The following is an 18,177-nucleotide window of genomic DNA, read 5'->3' as shown; positions in this document are numbered from 1 at the left end:
AACTTCAGCGGAGCCGAGTGCAGAGGCTCGAATGGAGGTCCCATGAGCTTGGTCAGCACCACGTTGAGCTCCCACGCCGGGGCCAGAGCCTTCACCGGCGGGAACGATCTGAACAGTCCCTTCATGAATTCTTTCACCAGACGATGAGACCACAAAGACGTCCGCCCCGTGGTTCTGGTGTCTCGGGAGATCGCAGCAAGATGAATCTTGATGGACACGTGCGCCAGTCCAGCCTTGGCCAGCGTCAGAAGGTACAGCAGTACCTGGGGAGCCGTAATCCGTAGAGGGTTAATCTTCTGTGCGTGGCACCAGACAGAGAACCTCTTCCATTTGTGTCCATAGCATTTAAAAGTTGAAGACGCCCTGGCCTTTGCAAGAACCTCTCTGCAGTCGGCTGTTATGTCGTAGCCTCTAAACTCTAATGCTGCAGGAGCCAGGCCTGCAAGTTCAGCGACTTCGGGTCGTGATGGAGGATGGCGCCTCCTTCCCTGGAGAGAAGATCCGCGACCACTGGCAGCTTGATTGACGGGGACACTGACAAGTCCAGAAGGTCCGGGAACCATATCTGCCTCGGCCACGCAGGTGCGACGAGGATCATCCTGCACCGTGACCTCTTGAGCTGGTTGATGAGCCGGATCAGCAACGGCAATGGATGGAACGCGTATAGAAAAAGGCCCTCCCAGGGGAACGAGAAAGCATTGCCCATGCTCCTCGGCTGGGGAAGCCTGCTGGCGAACCTCCGGCACTTGGAGTTCGTCGCCGTCGCGAACAGATCGATCTGGGGTGTGCCCCAGCGTCGGAAGAGGCGGTCCACTAGATCCTGTCGTAGTTCCCACTCGTGGCACGAGCGCAGCTCTCTGCTGAGCGAGTCGGCGATGGTGTTTTTTATCCCTGCCAGATGAAAAACGGCACCAGAAACATCCCTTGGGCGACGGCCCAATGCCACAGATCCTGCGGTATCTGGTACCGCCCTGCTTCCTGATGTAGAACATGGTGGTGGTGTTGTCGGTGAAGATCCTCACCACCTTGCCCTTGAGGGACGGAAGAAAGGACCGGAGGGCCCAAAACACTGCACGGAGCTCCAGGACGTTGATATGGATGGACTTCTCCGTCGGAAGCCAAAGGCCTCTCGCGTGCAGGTTTTCGGTGTGCGCTCCCCACCCTTCCAGGGAGGCATCCGTGGTCACTGTCTCCTGGTGGCCGGGGGTCTGGAAGTCCATGCCCGCCGTCAGATGCGCGCGGGTGCCCCACCACCGGATCGCTCGTCGGAAACTCTCGTCCAGTGTGATCCTCTCCTCGAAGCTGCCCGTCGTCTGGATCCAGCGCGCGTCCAGGAACTCCTGCAACGGGCGCATCCGGAGCCTGCACAGGCGGATGAGATAAATGCAAGAAGACATCATTCCGAGGAGGGACTTGATGGACCTCACCCTGGCCGCGTCCGCAACCAGCATCCGCTGCACCTTGCCCAAGATGGCCCTCGTCCTTTCCTCCGACGGAGAGGCCAGAAGCGACACTGTGTCGAGCTTCGCTCCCAGAAACAGTGCGCCTTGCGCGGGCACCAGGTGGGACTTGGCGTAGTTTATGGAGAATCCCAGGTCCGTGAGTAGTTGGACGGTCCTTGCCGTGTGCTCCACGGCGAGCTCCTTCGTCTTTGCTCGGATGAGCCAGTCGTCCAGGTAGGGGTAGACGTGGATCCCCTCTCGGCGCAGCTGCGCCGCCACCGGTGCGAGGCACTTGGTCAACACCCTGGGTGCCGACCTCAATCCGAAGGGAAGGGCTCTGAACTGGTAGTGACGCCCTTGGACCACGAACCTGAGAAACATTCGGTGTCCCTTTAGGATGGGAATATGGAAGTAGGCATCCTCCAAATCCAACGACGACAGGAAATCGCCCTCCTCCAGTTGACGCAGGACGTGTTGGAGGGTGACCATCCGGAACTTCTGTGCCTTGATGAATTTGTTCAGTCGTCATAGGTCCAGGATGGGACGCCATCCTCCCGTCTTCTTCACGAGGAGGTATCTTCAGTAAACTCCGGAGCCCCGAAGCCTCTTTGGGACGAGCTCGATGGCGCCCTTCTTGAGCATCGCCTTTACCTCCAAGAGAAGTTGAGGGACGTGATGCTCTTTCCTGGCCACAGGGGGGACGCGCGGGCACCTCTTTAGAAACTCGAGCGCGTGACCCTGAGCGAGGGCGTCCAGCACCCAACGGTCGGTGGAGATGGACTCCCACACGCTGATGAAGCTCGCCAGCCGGCCTCCCACCGGGGTGCTTCAGTGGGGGCCCGACCCCACGGCCGGTTCAGTCCTGCTTCGACGAGGCTTTGCTGCCTTGTCCTCCTTGGCGACGACGGCGGGGTCCGCCTGACTTGCCTCGCCCCCTGTAAGCTTCCTGTGACGACTAACGGGCCGCTTGACGGTAGGTGGAAAATCCGCCGCTGGAACCTTTGCAGGCACCCTGTTTGCCTCCGCCGCTCCGAAAGGGCGGCCGCCGTTGCTGGAGAACCCCAAGAGCCCGGGCCGTCTCCATGTCCGCCTTGATGGCTTGAAGGGAATCGTCCACTGTTTTCCCAAACAGGTTGTATCCCTCGAACGGCATGTCCAAGACTCTGGTCTGCACGTCCCGACGGAAGTCAGTAGCCTTGAGCCATCCACGCCACTTAAGGCACACGCCGTTGCCCAACTGGCGAAATCCAGTGTCAGCGATGTCCGTCGCAATCGTAATGGCGTGGTCCGACGCCACCTCTCCTTCCTGCAAGATCTCTAGGGCTTCCGCCCACTTGTCTGGTAGGAAGTCCAGCAGGGGGGCCAGTTTGTACCACAACTCCCTGTCGTAGCGGGCTACGATAGCCAAGGCGTTGGCCGCCTTAATCGTCGTCGCTGCCGACGAGATGACTCTGCGTCCCATCGTGTCTAATTTCTTTCACTCGCCGTCCGGCGGGGATGTTGACGTAGAGGCCGCGCCCCCTCGCCCCCGCTTTCTTCCTGGCCGCCGCGGAGACGACCGAGTCCGGGGTCGGCTGTGCCCGAAGGCACAAGGAGGCCGCGTCCGGGACCCGGTACTTCTTCTCGTACCGATCCCTTCTAGCCGGCGTCGTGGATGGGTTCTTGAGGAGGGCGAGGCCCTCATCCCAAATATCGTCTAGTAGAGGTACAGCGAGGACCGTCTTCCTCTTGGTCTCGCGCCGTTGATAAAGGAAACCTTCCTTCTTCTTCTCTTCCGGGCAGAGTTGGAAAAGCTTCGATGCCCTGGCGATCATGGAGTGAAATGATCCAATCTCGTCGGGCGGGGAAGCCCGGGTGGGAGGTGACGACGGGAGATCCTCGACGTAAACCTCATCGTCTGTACCCGTCGCGGCCGTGTCAGTCCCCGTATCATCCCCACGTGTCGTGGACGGGGAGGAGGGCTGAACAGGGCGCGATGGCTGAAAAGGAGGTGGAGGATGAATCCTCCTCCTCTTAGGGGGAGGGCTCCCAGAAGGGCCTGGCTCCGGGTCCCCCGTCGGGAGCGGTTCCTCCGTTGGTGGTAACGGCAGTCTCGTCCTTATCTCCGAGCATAAGGACTGTATCGCCAACAAAATGGCCGCCGAGTTGTCTTGGGGCACTGGTTGAGGGAGATCTGACGGGCGATCAGGAGCCCCGTCGGCACCCTCGACGCCCTCGTCGTCTTCCACGTCGGGGTCCCTCCCGACAGGATGGCCTTCTTCCACGCCAGAGCCGTGGCCTAAGACTTTGAACAGCTCCTCCTCAGAGGTTGAGGCCGAGTCCACGACGACCTCCTGCCCCCCCCCCTTTTTCTTCTCCGTCGGAGGTTTCACAGGGGTCCTGTCGATGGGCATGAAAGAGGACTCCCTCCGCGGTGGCAGGGAGATTCTGGGCCCCGGGGTCGCCACCACTGGTGTAGCCTCCACAGGCTGAGCCAGGGCCGCCGCGACTGTCTCGATAGAGGCCTTGGCCGGATGGATCAAGGCTTTCACCACCTTAGGTGCGCTCACCGCCTTCTCCTTGGGGGAGGGTCACCACCTCGCTCCCCCTCCGATGGGGCCTTAGGGCACGACCGGGGTCTCTCCAGGAGTTTCGCCGGGTGCTTGGCCTTCCCCTTACCCGAGCCAGAGCGTTGGCTCGTGGTTGATGGTGCCGGGGAGGATGCGCCCTGCCTGGCGCCCGTAGAGCCCGACCGTTCGGCGCTCCCGGTGCCAGCGGACTCGCGGTGCTTGGCCTTCTGTTGGACCCCCGTCGCCGGGGCGCCTTCAAAGGTCTTAGAAGACCACTCGGACTTCTTCTTCTTCTTCTCGCCTGACGGGCTCTTTCCTTCCAGCCAGTTGGCGAGACGTTTATGGCGGTCCTTCATGGTCCGCTCTGACATATTGCCGCAAAACGCACAGTCCTTCTCCACGTGCGTCTTGTCCTCATGTAGGCAGTAAAGGCAAAGGGAGTGTTCGTCCTCCTTAAAGACATTCTGAAGCTGGCATCCAGGGCAGACCCTGAACAGCTTTCCGGGCGTCGAGCTTCCCTTCTCCTGGGCCATGTCCGAGATGGGCCTGAGAAACTTCTGGAGTCCTCCAAAAGCGTGGCTCGACGAAATCTTCTCCCTTGAGGGGCGTAGACGAATCCGTCACGGGTCCCCGTTGATCGGATGAAGAAACGGTGGAGCTTGAGGCTCTTTTGACCGAAAAGAGAGATTTTTCTGAGAAAAAACGCGAAAAAAAGCACTAATGCTCGAGAGCAATAGCACGAGGATCCCAACACTTGAACGTGCAGTAAAAATCTGAAGATGGCTGCCAGAGGGCGGGCTTAGGTAGAGGGCAGTCATTGGCTGTGGTCAGTATGACGCAGAGATCAGTGATTGGTTACTACTACGAAAGACAGATCAGAAACGAAACTGATACTGATTTTTTCTTTACCGAGGATTCCCAGCCTGACGACGGGGAATATTCATGAGCATGTGAATCCATGCCAGACCCCATGCTGGAGAAAGGGAATTCGATTTTGTGAAAGATCTTATTACGACTGTCTTGGACATACATACTCATGGAATCGCGCACAATTTTGTTCCGAGGACACATGCATTGCCACAAAACATTGCAAACGTGCCCTGTCCACCTAAAGCAGTGCTTGTGGAACAGTTCACTTTCCGGTTCAAATGATTACCATCTATTTCTTTGTTCAGCAATGTTTATATAATGTGTCCAAATAAAGCATTCAATTTGTTTTTTGAAATCTATCCTCTGTCATATTTTTTTTCAACAAGTGCCTTTTTGAGAATGCCATACAATGTAACACTGTGCTTTCACACTTCCCAGTTTCGTCGAGCTATTGTGGGACCTTCACTGATTGTGGGAGGGTCATATGGATAACAGCATGAAAGCAACTTTGGGGTACTGCAGTTGCCAAAATAGCTGAATAACTATGCGTCCCACAAAAGGAATGAGACCTTGGCTAGATAAGATACTCGACATGTAAGAACTACTGACTGTAAGCAAAACAGCGCATCAAGGGGGTTTTTGGTGAGAAATAGCTGTACTCTGACCTATATTTTCATGGGGGCATGTGTTAGGGGGTCGTTGCTACTGTAAGGAAGGAGTGGGTCAGTTGAGCCCCACACCCCATACATTCTACGCGAAAGTGACACCTTGCTCTTGCACTCATGGGTGACACCTCCTTTGCCCTTCAGCAGCCATGTGGAAGAAGTCCCTGACATAAGCAGCGATGGGGCTGTTGCTAGACACACTTGGACTCCATTTTGTGTACCCTCGACTCCAACTTTGGACTAGACCGCATTCTGGCATTGGGAAGCTCCCCCTCGCCCTCAGCAGTGCTGCGCACAGCGAGCACTGACAGCCCCCACCTTTTCCTCCTGCGCCTATGCCTCCCAAGTCCCTTTCTCACAGATGCGCTGAGACAAGATGTTGCGAACAAAGAATGTATTCATTTCATTCTTCCTCTGTGATCACTCTCCTGTGTGAGACAGGGCCAAACCATGACTTGTAGTTGTTCATCCATCTCAACAAATGTGCTCCTACACATTTCACCACCGCTGCTGGAAAATTACTGCTTGTCCAACCTTGTGCCCCTCCAAAGCTATTCTTTTGATGTACCAGAAGTGTGACCCTTCCTATCCGACCACCCCAGAGTGCCTCCTAATAAAACAAGACCCCAGTCACAGTATATTCTGTCCTAAACTAACATGCGTCACTCCAGCCCCTTTCTTGCTCGATGTGCCGGACCTGTCAGCTATCAATCCTGACCCTCGCAGGTTACCTCAGGGGCAAGACCCCCCCTCCTCCAACACCCTTCACCTCGCTAGTGACCCAAAGTGGTATAGTACAAAAACACATGTGCAATTTATAGGCTTCTAATATATACTTAAAAAGTATACAGATGAACATTATTTAATGCATGTCTAGGAAAAGAGTGTAGATCAGTGTGGGGAGTGAGCACCTTCACTATAAGATGTCTTATCACAGGGGCCGATCTTTGATTTGCAGCCCTCAGTCTTAAGATTTCAAACGCAGTGGGGGTGGGTGTCAGCGTTACCAGAATATATGACCAATACAGAATAGGTATATGGGGGGTGAGGTGGTGCGGGGTTAGGGTCTAGAAACCAGATGCGTTCAAGGAGAACTGGGGTCATGGGTTGAGGGGACAGCGGCCTTGCAGGAGGGGGTTGCAGCAGGGCTTGCTCGGACATTCTCGAACGAGCATATTTTGTCAGGGCTCGAGACTCGCTCCTTGTGAAAAATGTTTACGTGATTTGCCGTGTGAACAGGAGACAGGCTGAGATGACAAGTGATATGGGCTAGCTGTGGGAGTCGCTGAGAGAGAGTGAAGTTCTCCAGAGGAACATTAAAAATAAGGCTTTTGGAAGTAAACTGTTTTCATTAAAAAAAAAAGTAAATTACTCGAAATTCCGTGTGGCATTGTTGGATGGCAGCAAACAATTCATTTGTTTTTCAAAAAAATGTCTAATGCCACTATGGTCTGAAGGGCTATTCGCTCGCATTCAGAGTGAAGGTCAGCGGCTTTGATTTTTGCTTGCGAGCTGAGCAAACCCACGCATTGGACACAGTATAAGTTTCAATTGTTTTTCGACATTGGAAGAAAGGGAGGATTCCGAAAGGAATGATGGGAGGGGTGTAATACCGTCAAATATGATAAGGTTCACCATTCCAAAACTGGACAAAGGAACATGTAATTTAATTTTATAAAAATGTGTTGATCTGAACGGAGTCTCTGCGTTACGCCGAAAGAATGGGAATGCTGGATATTATGTACGTTTTACTGTAGACGATTGTATAGACCAACGAGTCAATGTATCATTAGCCGACCGTTATTACTGGTTTACGTTGTACTGGGTTGTTCTTTGTGGCATATTGCAACGACACGCAAATAAATCTGCGTGTGTACTTGTCTTTGTCCCGGGCACATGGGAAGTACAGCATCGAAATGCAAGTAGTCCACATCTGGGTTCCCTCAGGTTCCACAAATGCCAAATTCTATTTTAATATTTAGTTAAAATGCCGTCTATGTGTTCTTCGAATTGTAAAGTCAGCTTCCGCATCCCATTTCGAGCTGAACATACTCCATAGCACTAACCTCTGAAGCAAATTGTAGACTACTTTCCACGTTTTCTCTGTGTTCCAATTGTTTCACGTTTGTGTTCATCATTAGTTTTCACACGGTGCAGAATTAATGGGTAAAATGATAAATTATAATAAAGATCGGCTACTGAGACTCATTTCTGTTATGTTTTTCAAACAGCTACATCCTGCCTTTCAGCGACTGTCATGGATTTTAGATACCAATTGACAGCTTTTTAACAGGCAGCTGCAGATACACTTAAATGGCTGGATCACCATGACGCTGTTTTGGGACAGTCGCCACGGGCCGATCTGCCCTTACGAGGTACCACCGATAAGGAGCAACCTCACATTGTTTACAGTGGCCTAGCGCCAAGTTGATGCCAAAGCCTTGATATTCAAATGTAGGAATTTGTTGATGCACAACAAAACAGATAGCCTCGCCCTTTCGTCGCAGGGTTTACGATGACCTGCCCCAATTTAGATGTTTATATGACCTGCCCCAATTAATTAGTTTTTTTGGTTACCAATTGCTCTCATTTTAATGAAAGGTTCAATTTGCACATCATCCTTGATTTTTAGAAGTGTATACCTATACAGTTTCCTTCTCAGCAATATTAGCATCAAAGTTGGCGTTCTATACCTTAACGAACGGGTTAACCATGATGTTACTATTCCTAATATGAGTCTTGGATAGATGTATACAATGTAAGATTACCCAGGTTCAGTCACCATACTTTGAATTAGAATTATCAAGATCAGGGACATAGTTTTCCAAATGCCTATACACAAGAGTATTAAATAATTTGATGTTACCAGCCAAACATTTTAGTCCATTTAGTGTGGAGTACAGAAGGCTTCACTGAACACGAAGTTACGTCTAGTGCAATGTTGGATTTGTATGTTCACCTTAAGTAGGCATGATCACTTCTATTGATGACGGTGGAATATTCAGAAACAATTTCAGCCAGTGGATAGGATACATACATGTAATCAATCTTAGATCTAATATTGCCTCTATACCAAGTATATAAATTGCAGTTCCTGTTATAGTTAATCTTTTCATCAGGGTTGATAAAGGACATATTCCAACTATTCATAAACATAGACAAGGTCATAGCTCCATTTCGTTTAGTGCAGGACGAATCAAAGATTGCAGATGGATTGTTATAATAGCCTACATTAAAGTAATTCACTACCAGAAACAACTGGCCTTTCTCATGATGAATCCAGTGATATAGAATCAAGTTTATATGGGTTTGTATCTCCCCAGGAGTATCACCCCCAGAGGGTCATACATGCCAATCACCAACAACTTCAACAGTTCATCTTGGGCCAAGTCAGTAATTGAAGTTGATGGAGCATTCTTAATTTGCCATTGCGGTAAATACTCAATTGAGTTGAGATGGACTCTTACTCCAGTGATAAGACCGATAGAAGGCCTACCAACAGATTTCTGGCGGCAAATACATCAACATAGCAGGGACCAGTAAGCCATGTCCCCTGAAGGCAAAATATATTAGAACATAACAAGTAGCTATATCCTTCATGAAATAAGAAGGATCGACAACCCCTCAAGTTCCAAGATAAAAATTTTATATCACCTAATATAGCAGAATGAATGACATTGGCCTTGGTTCAATTCAGATTAAACACAGATCCCTTCTGACTTAGGGCAAAGTTTATAAGTTGTAAGTTTAGATTCCATTTCTAATGACAGTCTTGACTATCTCCCAGTTACTCAAATTTTTTTATTTCCATGCAGAGTCAGCTTCAAGGTCAGCCTTAATCGTTTGTATTGGCGTGACTTAAAAGCCATTGATTTTTTTGTAGTTCAGCTTGCAAGAAAACATGTTCCACAAATAGTGGAGAAGAGAATAATGGCCCAATTTTGATCAGTTACAGAATCAGGAAGGCTCAATGAATGTAATGTCGTTAGTCAAAATTACTAAGTTGTGGTATACTTTGCATACTTTCGAGAACACATGATCTTTTTATATATGGACTACGGTTCGGTGTGCATGGCTCTAATATTTGTATTTTTATAAACATTCCTTTCATTAAGCTTGACTGTAGCCAGAATAGCCATTAAGTTCCCTTAAGGCAATTTGTTGGAACTTTTGAACATCCCTCACGCAACATATATTTTGGTTAATAGCCAAAGATGAATCCCTTGAATCTAGATCTAGTTGTGAATCCCAACCGCTTCTTGTAAGGAGAGGTAATAACTCTGCCTTTAATCAACCATTGATCCATGGAGCTAATGGTCTTTTTGGATATATGTGAAAAAAACAAAAAATATAACAAGGCCGAAAATATATTTATCGAATTTTCAAAATGCCTTTTCGTTTTTTGCACTTTTAAAAATTTGAAATGCGGGGGAGACCACTTGCAGGCCCCCCAATGTTCCCCCAACCTTAATGTATTTATTCCCTTACCTAAACCTCCCATCTTATTGTATACAAAAGTGCACAAAAGACGAAAAATTCAATTACAAAAAGAATAGAAATCGTCTTTTTCTGCCTCATTTTTTTAGTTCAATTCTTTGAGGGAATGTCTTTTTCACCTTAGGTTTTATAGTGAATTGAGCAATTTCCATAGTTGACTTAGGAACTGATATAGCAGCAACATAAGTATTAAGCAACAGAGTTATTATGCCCCAACAAATAGAAGTCATTCCTCCACTTGGGTTTATTTTTAATGTTTTTAACCTTCAACGTTTCCTCTGTCTTTAAAGTCACATTTTTCACGATCAGTGAATATTATCAGTGACTTCAGTAGCAGGAATGTATGATGAGGACTTAACACTAGTCTGTATTAACAACATCAGGTTCAAGTATTATCAAGTCATCGTCACCTTGGGCTAAGTCTCCATGTTTATTGGTGTATGTTGAACACTAATTAGTTCGCCCTCAGAATGCATACCACTATTGAACAGAATTATATCAACAATCTTGCTAGTGACAAACAACTCTTTTTGCTCAATGGGCATTTATTAACAAAGTATGTAGCTGATAATTCAATCACTTCATCATGGAGAGAACCAGAATGATTGAATATGTCCATTGGGTCAATGGCTCTACAAACATCCTCAACAATGCTTTCCAACACTGCAGGAATGATAATATTACCCTGAATCGAGGTAAACAGTGATATACATTCACTCATAGCCCCACTCCCTCCACTCTCCCCAAAGAGTCCCTCGGAGTGAATAACACATTCAGTAGCAAATGGTTATTGTCAATGGGAGACAAGGCAAAAGTGCTACTGATTGGCTGAACAGAGGGTGACGAAGTAATCGGAGCGGGCTGTTTGAAGGACACATTTGTTACAGCAGCAGGTTCTCTGGCTTGAAAGAACACAGTCATTTTCCCAGTATGATCCATTAAAACACTGGTTACGTCAGCAGAATCATCATTAATAGGCGATTAGTCAATATCAGCAGTAATGTTCTTTCCAGAGAACTTATTCACAGAATAAAGCTTAGCAGTTTCCGTGCATACAGCACTTCTCTGCTGATAATTCCTTGTTCTAACCGGCATGATGAAAATAACGATTTATAAACGATCACAAATAAAAGAAATACAAGGTCAAGCAATAAGTAAGGAAAAGAGCTTAGCCAGCTTTTGCAGCTTAAAGCTACAAAACAGCAGGAGGCAGAGTAGCACCACAGTTTTGCAAGAGGAGAAGAGCGGTACAGGAGCAACTCCTGTAATTCTGTCAAAAAGGCTCAAGTACTCAAAAACAAGAAAGTCGATTGGTCTTACAGTATCAGCCAGGGACAGCACTCAAGATGCACTCACTAGATGCATGCACGCAGATGCGTGCCGTCCGCTTATGAGAAGTTTCCAGGTCCAGGAAGCGAGATCACCAGCATAAGCCAATCGAACGAATGAAGCTTGTGACTTCCACCAATTAGGTGCAAGGTGGTTTGCTTCAATTACGAATCCTCCAGTAGCGTAGCAGTAGTAAATAGCAGTGATAAGCTTTATTTTCCTATAATCACTGTAAAGAAGAATCTCTCACAGCGAGACAGCACTCCTGATGCCCTTGCTATTTAATTAGAAATGGACTTGGCCAAAATGCAATTTACTTGTCATCAAACGCTGCTGGTCTGCTCATCTTATCCAGCCTGATCAGAACCGAGCTTAGCAGGTGATGCTGTAGCCAATTACCACATGTCAAGTTCCCCCTGCTCTGGGAATTTAACTGGGAGAACAACAAAGGCACTGAGCCTGCAGTCCTATTTACTCCTATTTAATTGACAATAGCGCTCGATAACAGTGCCCTTTCTCGATTAGTCTTGTTTGGGAGCTTTCCAGGAGCTCACAAGCTAAACACCATCACACCGACCAATTAGTGAGCCTGTTAAGTAAAGAAATAGCTTAAGACAAAGCTGCTCTGAAACGGCTGTTCTGCTTTTTCTCAATAACTCTCTGACTGCACTTGTTTATAGCGGCACTACTGTTTTTATCATCACACTAGAAGTGCTTTCAGTATATTTGCTGCTGGATTGTGAGTCTGTGTGCTCAAAAAATGTCAGTAATTAATGTTCAGTTAGAGGGTAAATGCCAAACGGAAAAGAAAATAATGTTGCTTATCCCTCTCTGACCCACTGCTGTCTCGTAACAGTCTATCTGGTCTTCGATCCAAGTTCACGTACTCAGATTTCCATGAATTGCTTTGAGGAACCTGCTGACATTAAATAGCCACATGCTGTGTAGCACTGTATCTTGCCGTGGCTTGCAGGAGTGGGTCTGTTTTCACTTTTGCTTTTCTGCTCGTTTTCCAACGACCAGGAATCAATCAAGCTGAACCCCCTTTACCCCTGCCCCTTAGGCTCTTAAGGTCATAAATGGCTTTGCTCCACCGGTGCCACTACTGATTATGGGGTTTGTACCCCCAAAAGCAAAGTGGGAGAGTGCTCCCCACTCCCCTCTCACTGCCGATAACTGCAGACAACTGCCAGCTACACCGGTCGCTATCAGAGAAACAGCCATGGGAGAAGACTACTCACAGGACACATCCAGCTAAAACCCCTACCAGAGAAAGGGAGGTAGCAGAAAGAGTCAGAGGCCATACTCACCTGCTGCTGGTACTGCAAGCCAGCCTCAACCCACCCTATAAAGAGTTGCGTGCCCTCCTACACCTACATTGAGCAAAACCCCATCAAATAGGGGAGTCTTAATTTAAGGGCAGCCTGAGCCCCCTGGCACTCACCTCCCTTCCCCCCCCCTTAAACTGGGACACTGTACAGCACAAACCACCATTGCCGATCGGGGCAGCTCCATGCGGAGAAAGGAGTGGGGGCTTAAAGAACTACATGAAAACAATGTTGTTTGTAACACTTCCTGGATGGCGCCGACGTGGCTAGATTGGCGAGGGCCACTGTAATACCCAGGATAGGGAGGGGGTTAAAAGAGCACATAATTCAGTAAGTTATGGGTTGTTCATGTGGGGTCAGAGGGTGAGGTGGCAGACCAAAAGAACAATGGGAGGAAGAATGGAGCGGACTGTGGAGCCAGTTTTGGAGAAGGTGAGGCATTGGTTAGTGAATGCAAATTGTACTGTGTTGTGTGTGCACGAAAGAATGATGAGTGTGATTAGGTGGGGTAGCCGGGATGTGGTAGAGGGAGCCAGGCTGTGCTAGAAGGGGGGGGGAGGATGGGCCACGGTAGAGGGGGGGGCCCGGGCTGTGTGGCCTGCGATGGGGGGCTTACTGCAGAAGGGAGCCAGGCTGTGGTACAGGGCATCAGGGAGCAGGTGTGCGGTAGAAGAGGGGAAGGGGTGCTGGGAAAGAGGGAATTGCAGTGGAGTCGAGGCAGTAGTAACATCAAAAGGTGGAGGCAAGGCTTTTAAGGAGTGAGATATTTCAGCGACAGAGGGGGAAAAATGCAGAGTAGAGGAAGAAGAGGCCAGTGGTCTTCGAAGAAGGAGATTAGCAAGAGATGGACATCAAAGAGGCAGAAGATTATGTGAGCATGGTAGGAAGAAGACAATCAGTAAGAGTGACAAATAACTACTGGATATTGTAGGGTCAGTCTAGGAAGTTCCTGAGGGAGGACAGACAGATAAGGTGTTTGGCCTTTATGTTTTCACCGTTAGCTTAAGTCAGAACTTAGAGAGTAGACGTCAAAATTCTGTAAAAGCTAACCTGAGGAATATGGATGCCTGGGAGGATTTCTGCTTTCTATATAAGAAAGAGCGGGGCGTCCCAAGAAATCTTAACAACCCTCGAACCGTCTCTCGAGACCAAGTGTTCCTTGAGCCATCTGTGACAGAATAATTAGGGTTACAACTCTCACATTGCTTGTAATGATTGCAATGACCACAGTTTGTGGTCTTTTAGTTCAACTCGAAATGTTAACTTTTTTTCTTTATGTGTGTGCATGTTGGCACAGTAACCTCACATTTAACAAAAAAACAAACAGTAACTGGTCAACTGAATCACACTGACCCCCTCTTCTCATGTGTATAAACACACACTTCACCATTTTCAATCACATCAAGTTGATGTTTGAGCCATCTAGACATTATCATTTCATACACCATCGCTTGATATTCCAAGAAATAGAAGAAAGTTAAAACTGCTGAAAAAGAAAATCCTGTAAAAAAGCAAATGAAGGAAGGGTGAGGTAGAGGCTAGAGGAACATACCTCTTGTTTGGTTTTTGTGGTGTAACCCTGGACAGACTCTCTCGCCACCAAGCTTTCCAGTGCATCTTGCACTGTGCGAATCTTGTCTGACTGGATGTCCAGCTGCAGGGTAAAAAATGGCTGCAGAGTGGCAGACTCCTTTGAGCTCTGTTGGTAGACCACAGACCTGAGGAAAAAGGAAGGACTGTTAGAGATGATCCCACTCATGCTGGCTTCAAAATTAACCTCATGTCTGAACCACAGGCAGGGAATTCCTGTTGCTCATTTTCAGCAAACAGATGTTACTGTCCTGTTCGCTAAGAGAAATCATCATTTGACAAGTTAATCTACAGGGCTAAGACGGCACCCTTCATCAAAAAAGCTCAAACGTCTGTTCATAGTTTAAAGATATCTTTGAAGACATGGCTGGCAGTGCAATCATTCCTTTCTATAGACAGAAGTACTATATAGTTGATCCACATCAAAAGTGAGAAAAGAATAAAATTATTTATTAGCTCATAAAATCAAAGTACTGGTCAGAGGGTGATGTGAGCAAACCTCCCCTCTTAACCAAGAGGGAATTTGCATGCAGGCAGACTATATAAAGTGACACAGAAGCCAGTGTCGCAAGCCAGAGTCCACTTATGAAAGCTTGAGTCACTTCTCAAGATGCTAATTTCACATTAATATTTTGAAGACTTCGCTTTAACAGAAACTGTGCAATGCAACAGATTTTTCACCGGCCTAGTCCCCACTCCACCCTCTACGGAATGTGCTTTTTTTTGCCCAAGAAAGTGATTGCTTGCAGTATAAAAGCTCTGCGGCTAGAACAGGGATGTCATTTCACCAAAACGCCAGGGGTAGCGGAAGTGACATCACACGTCCCTTGACCTCTAATGACATCACATGAAGTGATGTCATTTGATCGGACCCTGAAGTGACATCACAGGAAGCAAGGGAACACAACCTTTCACCCCTGGTTAAAACAGGAAGGGGCATCACATAGCATTGTTCCTACGTACACAACGAAAAGAACAAGTTACTTATCAACTGGTAAATTTCTTTCGACTGGATGTTCCTCCAAGGTATTTTAGATCTTTGACATGTAATGTCCACAACTGTGCACTTCGGAAACATTTTCAGCAGAGGGCGTCCTGCGTCAATGACGTCAGGTCAATGTCCCTCGAAGGCCTCCATCGAGGGCGACACCACCGGATGTTACAAATAGGACGCACGGCGCCCGCAGCCTCAGTTTAAGTTTTTTCCCTCAGAACATGTGGCACCAGCCTCATGCCTGCTTGACAGCACTTAGCCTTGCAGAAACGGAAGCTGCAATCGCATAGGAAATTCTCCAGAGGGGCAGGCTGGGGGGGAAGGGGGGGTGGAGAAGATGTGGAATACGTTGGAGGAACATCCAGTTGAAAGAATGTTACCAGTTGGTAAGTAACTTGTTCTTCGAATGGATTGTGTATTCCAACGTATTCCACATCTTTGACAGACTCCCAAAGCAGTACCAGTAAATGGAGGAGGGAAAATAATTTAGAGTACCCAATAAGATTGTGGAATAAAGAACCGCCTTCCCAACGGCCATATCCTGACCATGGATTGTATCCAAGGAGTACTGTTTAACAAAGTTGTGGATTGAAGCCCATGTGGCTGCATCACAAATATTCCTAATAAGAACACCCTGCTGGAGGGCTGTGGAAGTAGTCACGCCCCTACTGGAATGAGCTTGCAACCCTTGAGGAGGGTCCTTACCCGCCACTCAGTAACACTCCGTAATGGTGAGGATAATCCACCTGGACAAGGTCTGTTTGGTAACCGCCTGGCCCAATCGGTGTCCAGCATATCCTACAAAGAGTTGATTGTCCACTCTGACCCTGGACATCCTAGAAATGTAAAAGCTCAGAGCTCTCCTAGGATCCAACCGATGGAGTCGCTCCTCTTCCTTACCAGGATGAGGAGGAGGGTAGAAAGATGGAAGAACCAACTTTTTATTCAAATGAAACTACCTTAGGTAGAAAAGAGGGACGTACCCCGCAGTACAACCCTGTCTTTATGAAACACAGTAAAGGGTGGCTTAGATGAAAATGCCTGCAATTCACTTACTCGGCGAGCGGAAGTAACGGCAACCAAGAACACAGTCTTGAAGGACAGTAATCGCAAAGGACAGGAGTGCAAAGCTTCAAACGGAGCACCCATGAGAAATTTCAAAACCAAAATCAAATCCCAATCCGGCACCTGGAAAGGAGACGGCAGGACTACACTAGTCAGTCCTTTAAGAAACTGAGAAATCCAAGGAATCTTAAAGTAAGAACACTCTTCAGACAAGCACTTAAAGATAGACAGCACCGCCAGGTAACCCTTAATGGTACCCATTTGAAGGCCCCTGTGGACCAAAGAAAGAAAGAAAGAAAGACAAAACCATAGGAATGGAGCACTGAAAAGGAACAACATTGTGACCTCTGCACCAGTCACAGAACTTACGCCAACGGTATAGGGATTTTGTTGCAGGCCGCCAGGCCGAAAGCAACTCCTCCATCACGTCACCCGGGAGGTCCCAATCCTTATAGCTCAAACTTTCAGATACCAAGCGTAAAGGTAGAGAGTCTTGAACTCTGGATGGTGAACCTGTAGTTGAGGTAGGGTTAGACGTGAATTCCCCCCCCCCCCCCCCCCCGTCGCCTGAGATACACTGCCACCACCATTAGCTTGGTGAAGACCCTTGGGGCGGAAGTCAATCTGAATGGCAGGACCCGAAACTGAAAGTGCGAGTCTCCAGCCAAAATCCTCAGGTACTTTCTGTGCTCGGGATGAATCGGCACATGAAAGTAAGCATCCTGTAGGTCCAGAGTCACCAACCAATCCTGAAGTTGAAGGGCATCGAGGACTTGAGAAAGTGTAACCATCTTGAACTTGTCCTTCCTGAGAAGTTTGTTCAACCAACGCAAGTCCACGATGGGTCTCACTCCCCCGTCTTTTTCGGGATCAAAAAATAAGAGGAATACCATCCCTTGTTCCTCTCCGCTACAGGCACTAGTTCTATAGCCCCTTTCTCCAGCAGGGTAAGGATTTCCTTCGCAAGGAGCAGATCTGCAAGCTGCAAAGAGTTTTTCCCCCAGTGGATTGTCGTGAGGCCGCTGAAGGAAGGGAAGGCAGTAGCCGTGGGCAATGGTATCCAGCACCCACGCATCTGAAGTAATGGCTCACCATTCTTCGAGATGCTGAGAAAGTCTGCCCCCATCTGGCAAACCATGGGACATGGCCGCATGACTGTTTGGAAGCGGCTGCGGCAGTGCCTGAAGGCAAACAGGCACCACCTGAGTGGCTCTGGCACCACGATTTCCCTGACCACCACAGGTACTTTTTCGCTGGCCCTTTAGACTGGTGGCCCCTCTCAATCTAGCAGAGTAGTAACGAAAAGAACCTCCCCTCCATTGCTGTCCCATAGGACAAAAAGGCGGAGGATGACGCACAGCTGCGCTTTAAGATTTAGCTGCAGCTTTCGAGGTCTGCAACCTCTCAAGGCTCTCGTCAGCCTTGCTGCCAAACAAATGTGCGCCATCAAAGGGCATGTTGAGAAGACGGGCCTGCACATCCAGAGCAAAACCAGACTTCCGCAACCATGCAAATCTGCGTATAACGGTGCACACAGCCATGGATTGGCTAACACTGTCGGCCGTATCCATACCCGACTGAAGGGATTCGCACATGGCATCCTTGCCGTCCTGCACGAGAGCAAGGATCCCATCCTTTCTTCCCCATCGGGAATATGCTCAGCCGCTAAAGAGAGTGAGAACCTTGCCAAGGTACAAGTGGAGTTGGGCGATTTCAAGGACATGCTCCGATTAGAAAATACCTTCCGGGCCCAACCGTTGAAGCGCTTATTGTTCCTATCCAGAGGGATGGTAGGGTACGCCGCCTGAATCGAGGTGGCTGAAGCCGCCTGAACCACCAAATTCTCAG

At 48.5% G+C, this 18,177-nt stretch overlaps 1 protein-coding gene across 2 annotated transcripts in view; it reads right to left on the bottom strand.

Moving 5' to 3' along the window:
• Positions 1–18,177, bottom strand: part of USP10 (ubiquitin specific peptidase 10) — a 943,776-nt gene that overhangs the window by 162,282 nt on the left and 763,317 nt on the right. For both annotated transcript variants that reach the window (XM_069636257.1, XM_069636260.1), the window contains one exon: positions 14,233–14,398. In XM_069636257.1, coding sequence (XP_069492358.1) covers positions 14,233–14,398 — 166 coding nt within the window. The remainder of the gene's footprint in view (positions 1–14,232; positions 14,399–18,177) is intronic.

The sequence above is a fragment of the Ambystoma mexicanum genome, chromosome 1q (assembly GCF_040938575.1).
Source record: "Ambystoma mexicanum isolate Mex_15411 chromosome 1q, UKY_AmexF1_1, whole genome shotgun sequence".
Classification (NCBI taxonomy): Eukaryota; Metazoa; Chordata; class Amphibia; order Caudata; family Ambystomatidae; genus Ambystoma; species Ambystoma mexicanum.
This window is presented reverse-complemented; position numbering and strand designations above follow the sequence as displayed.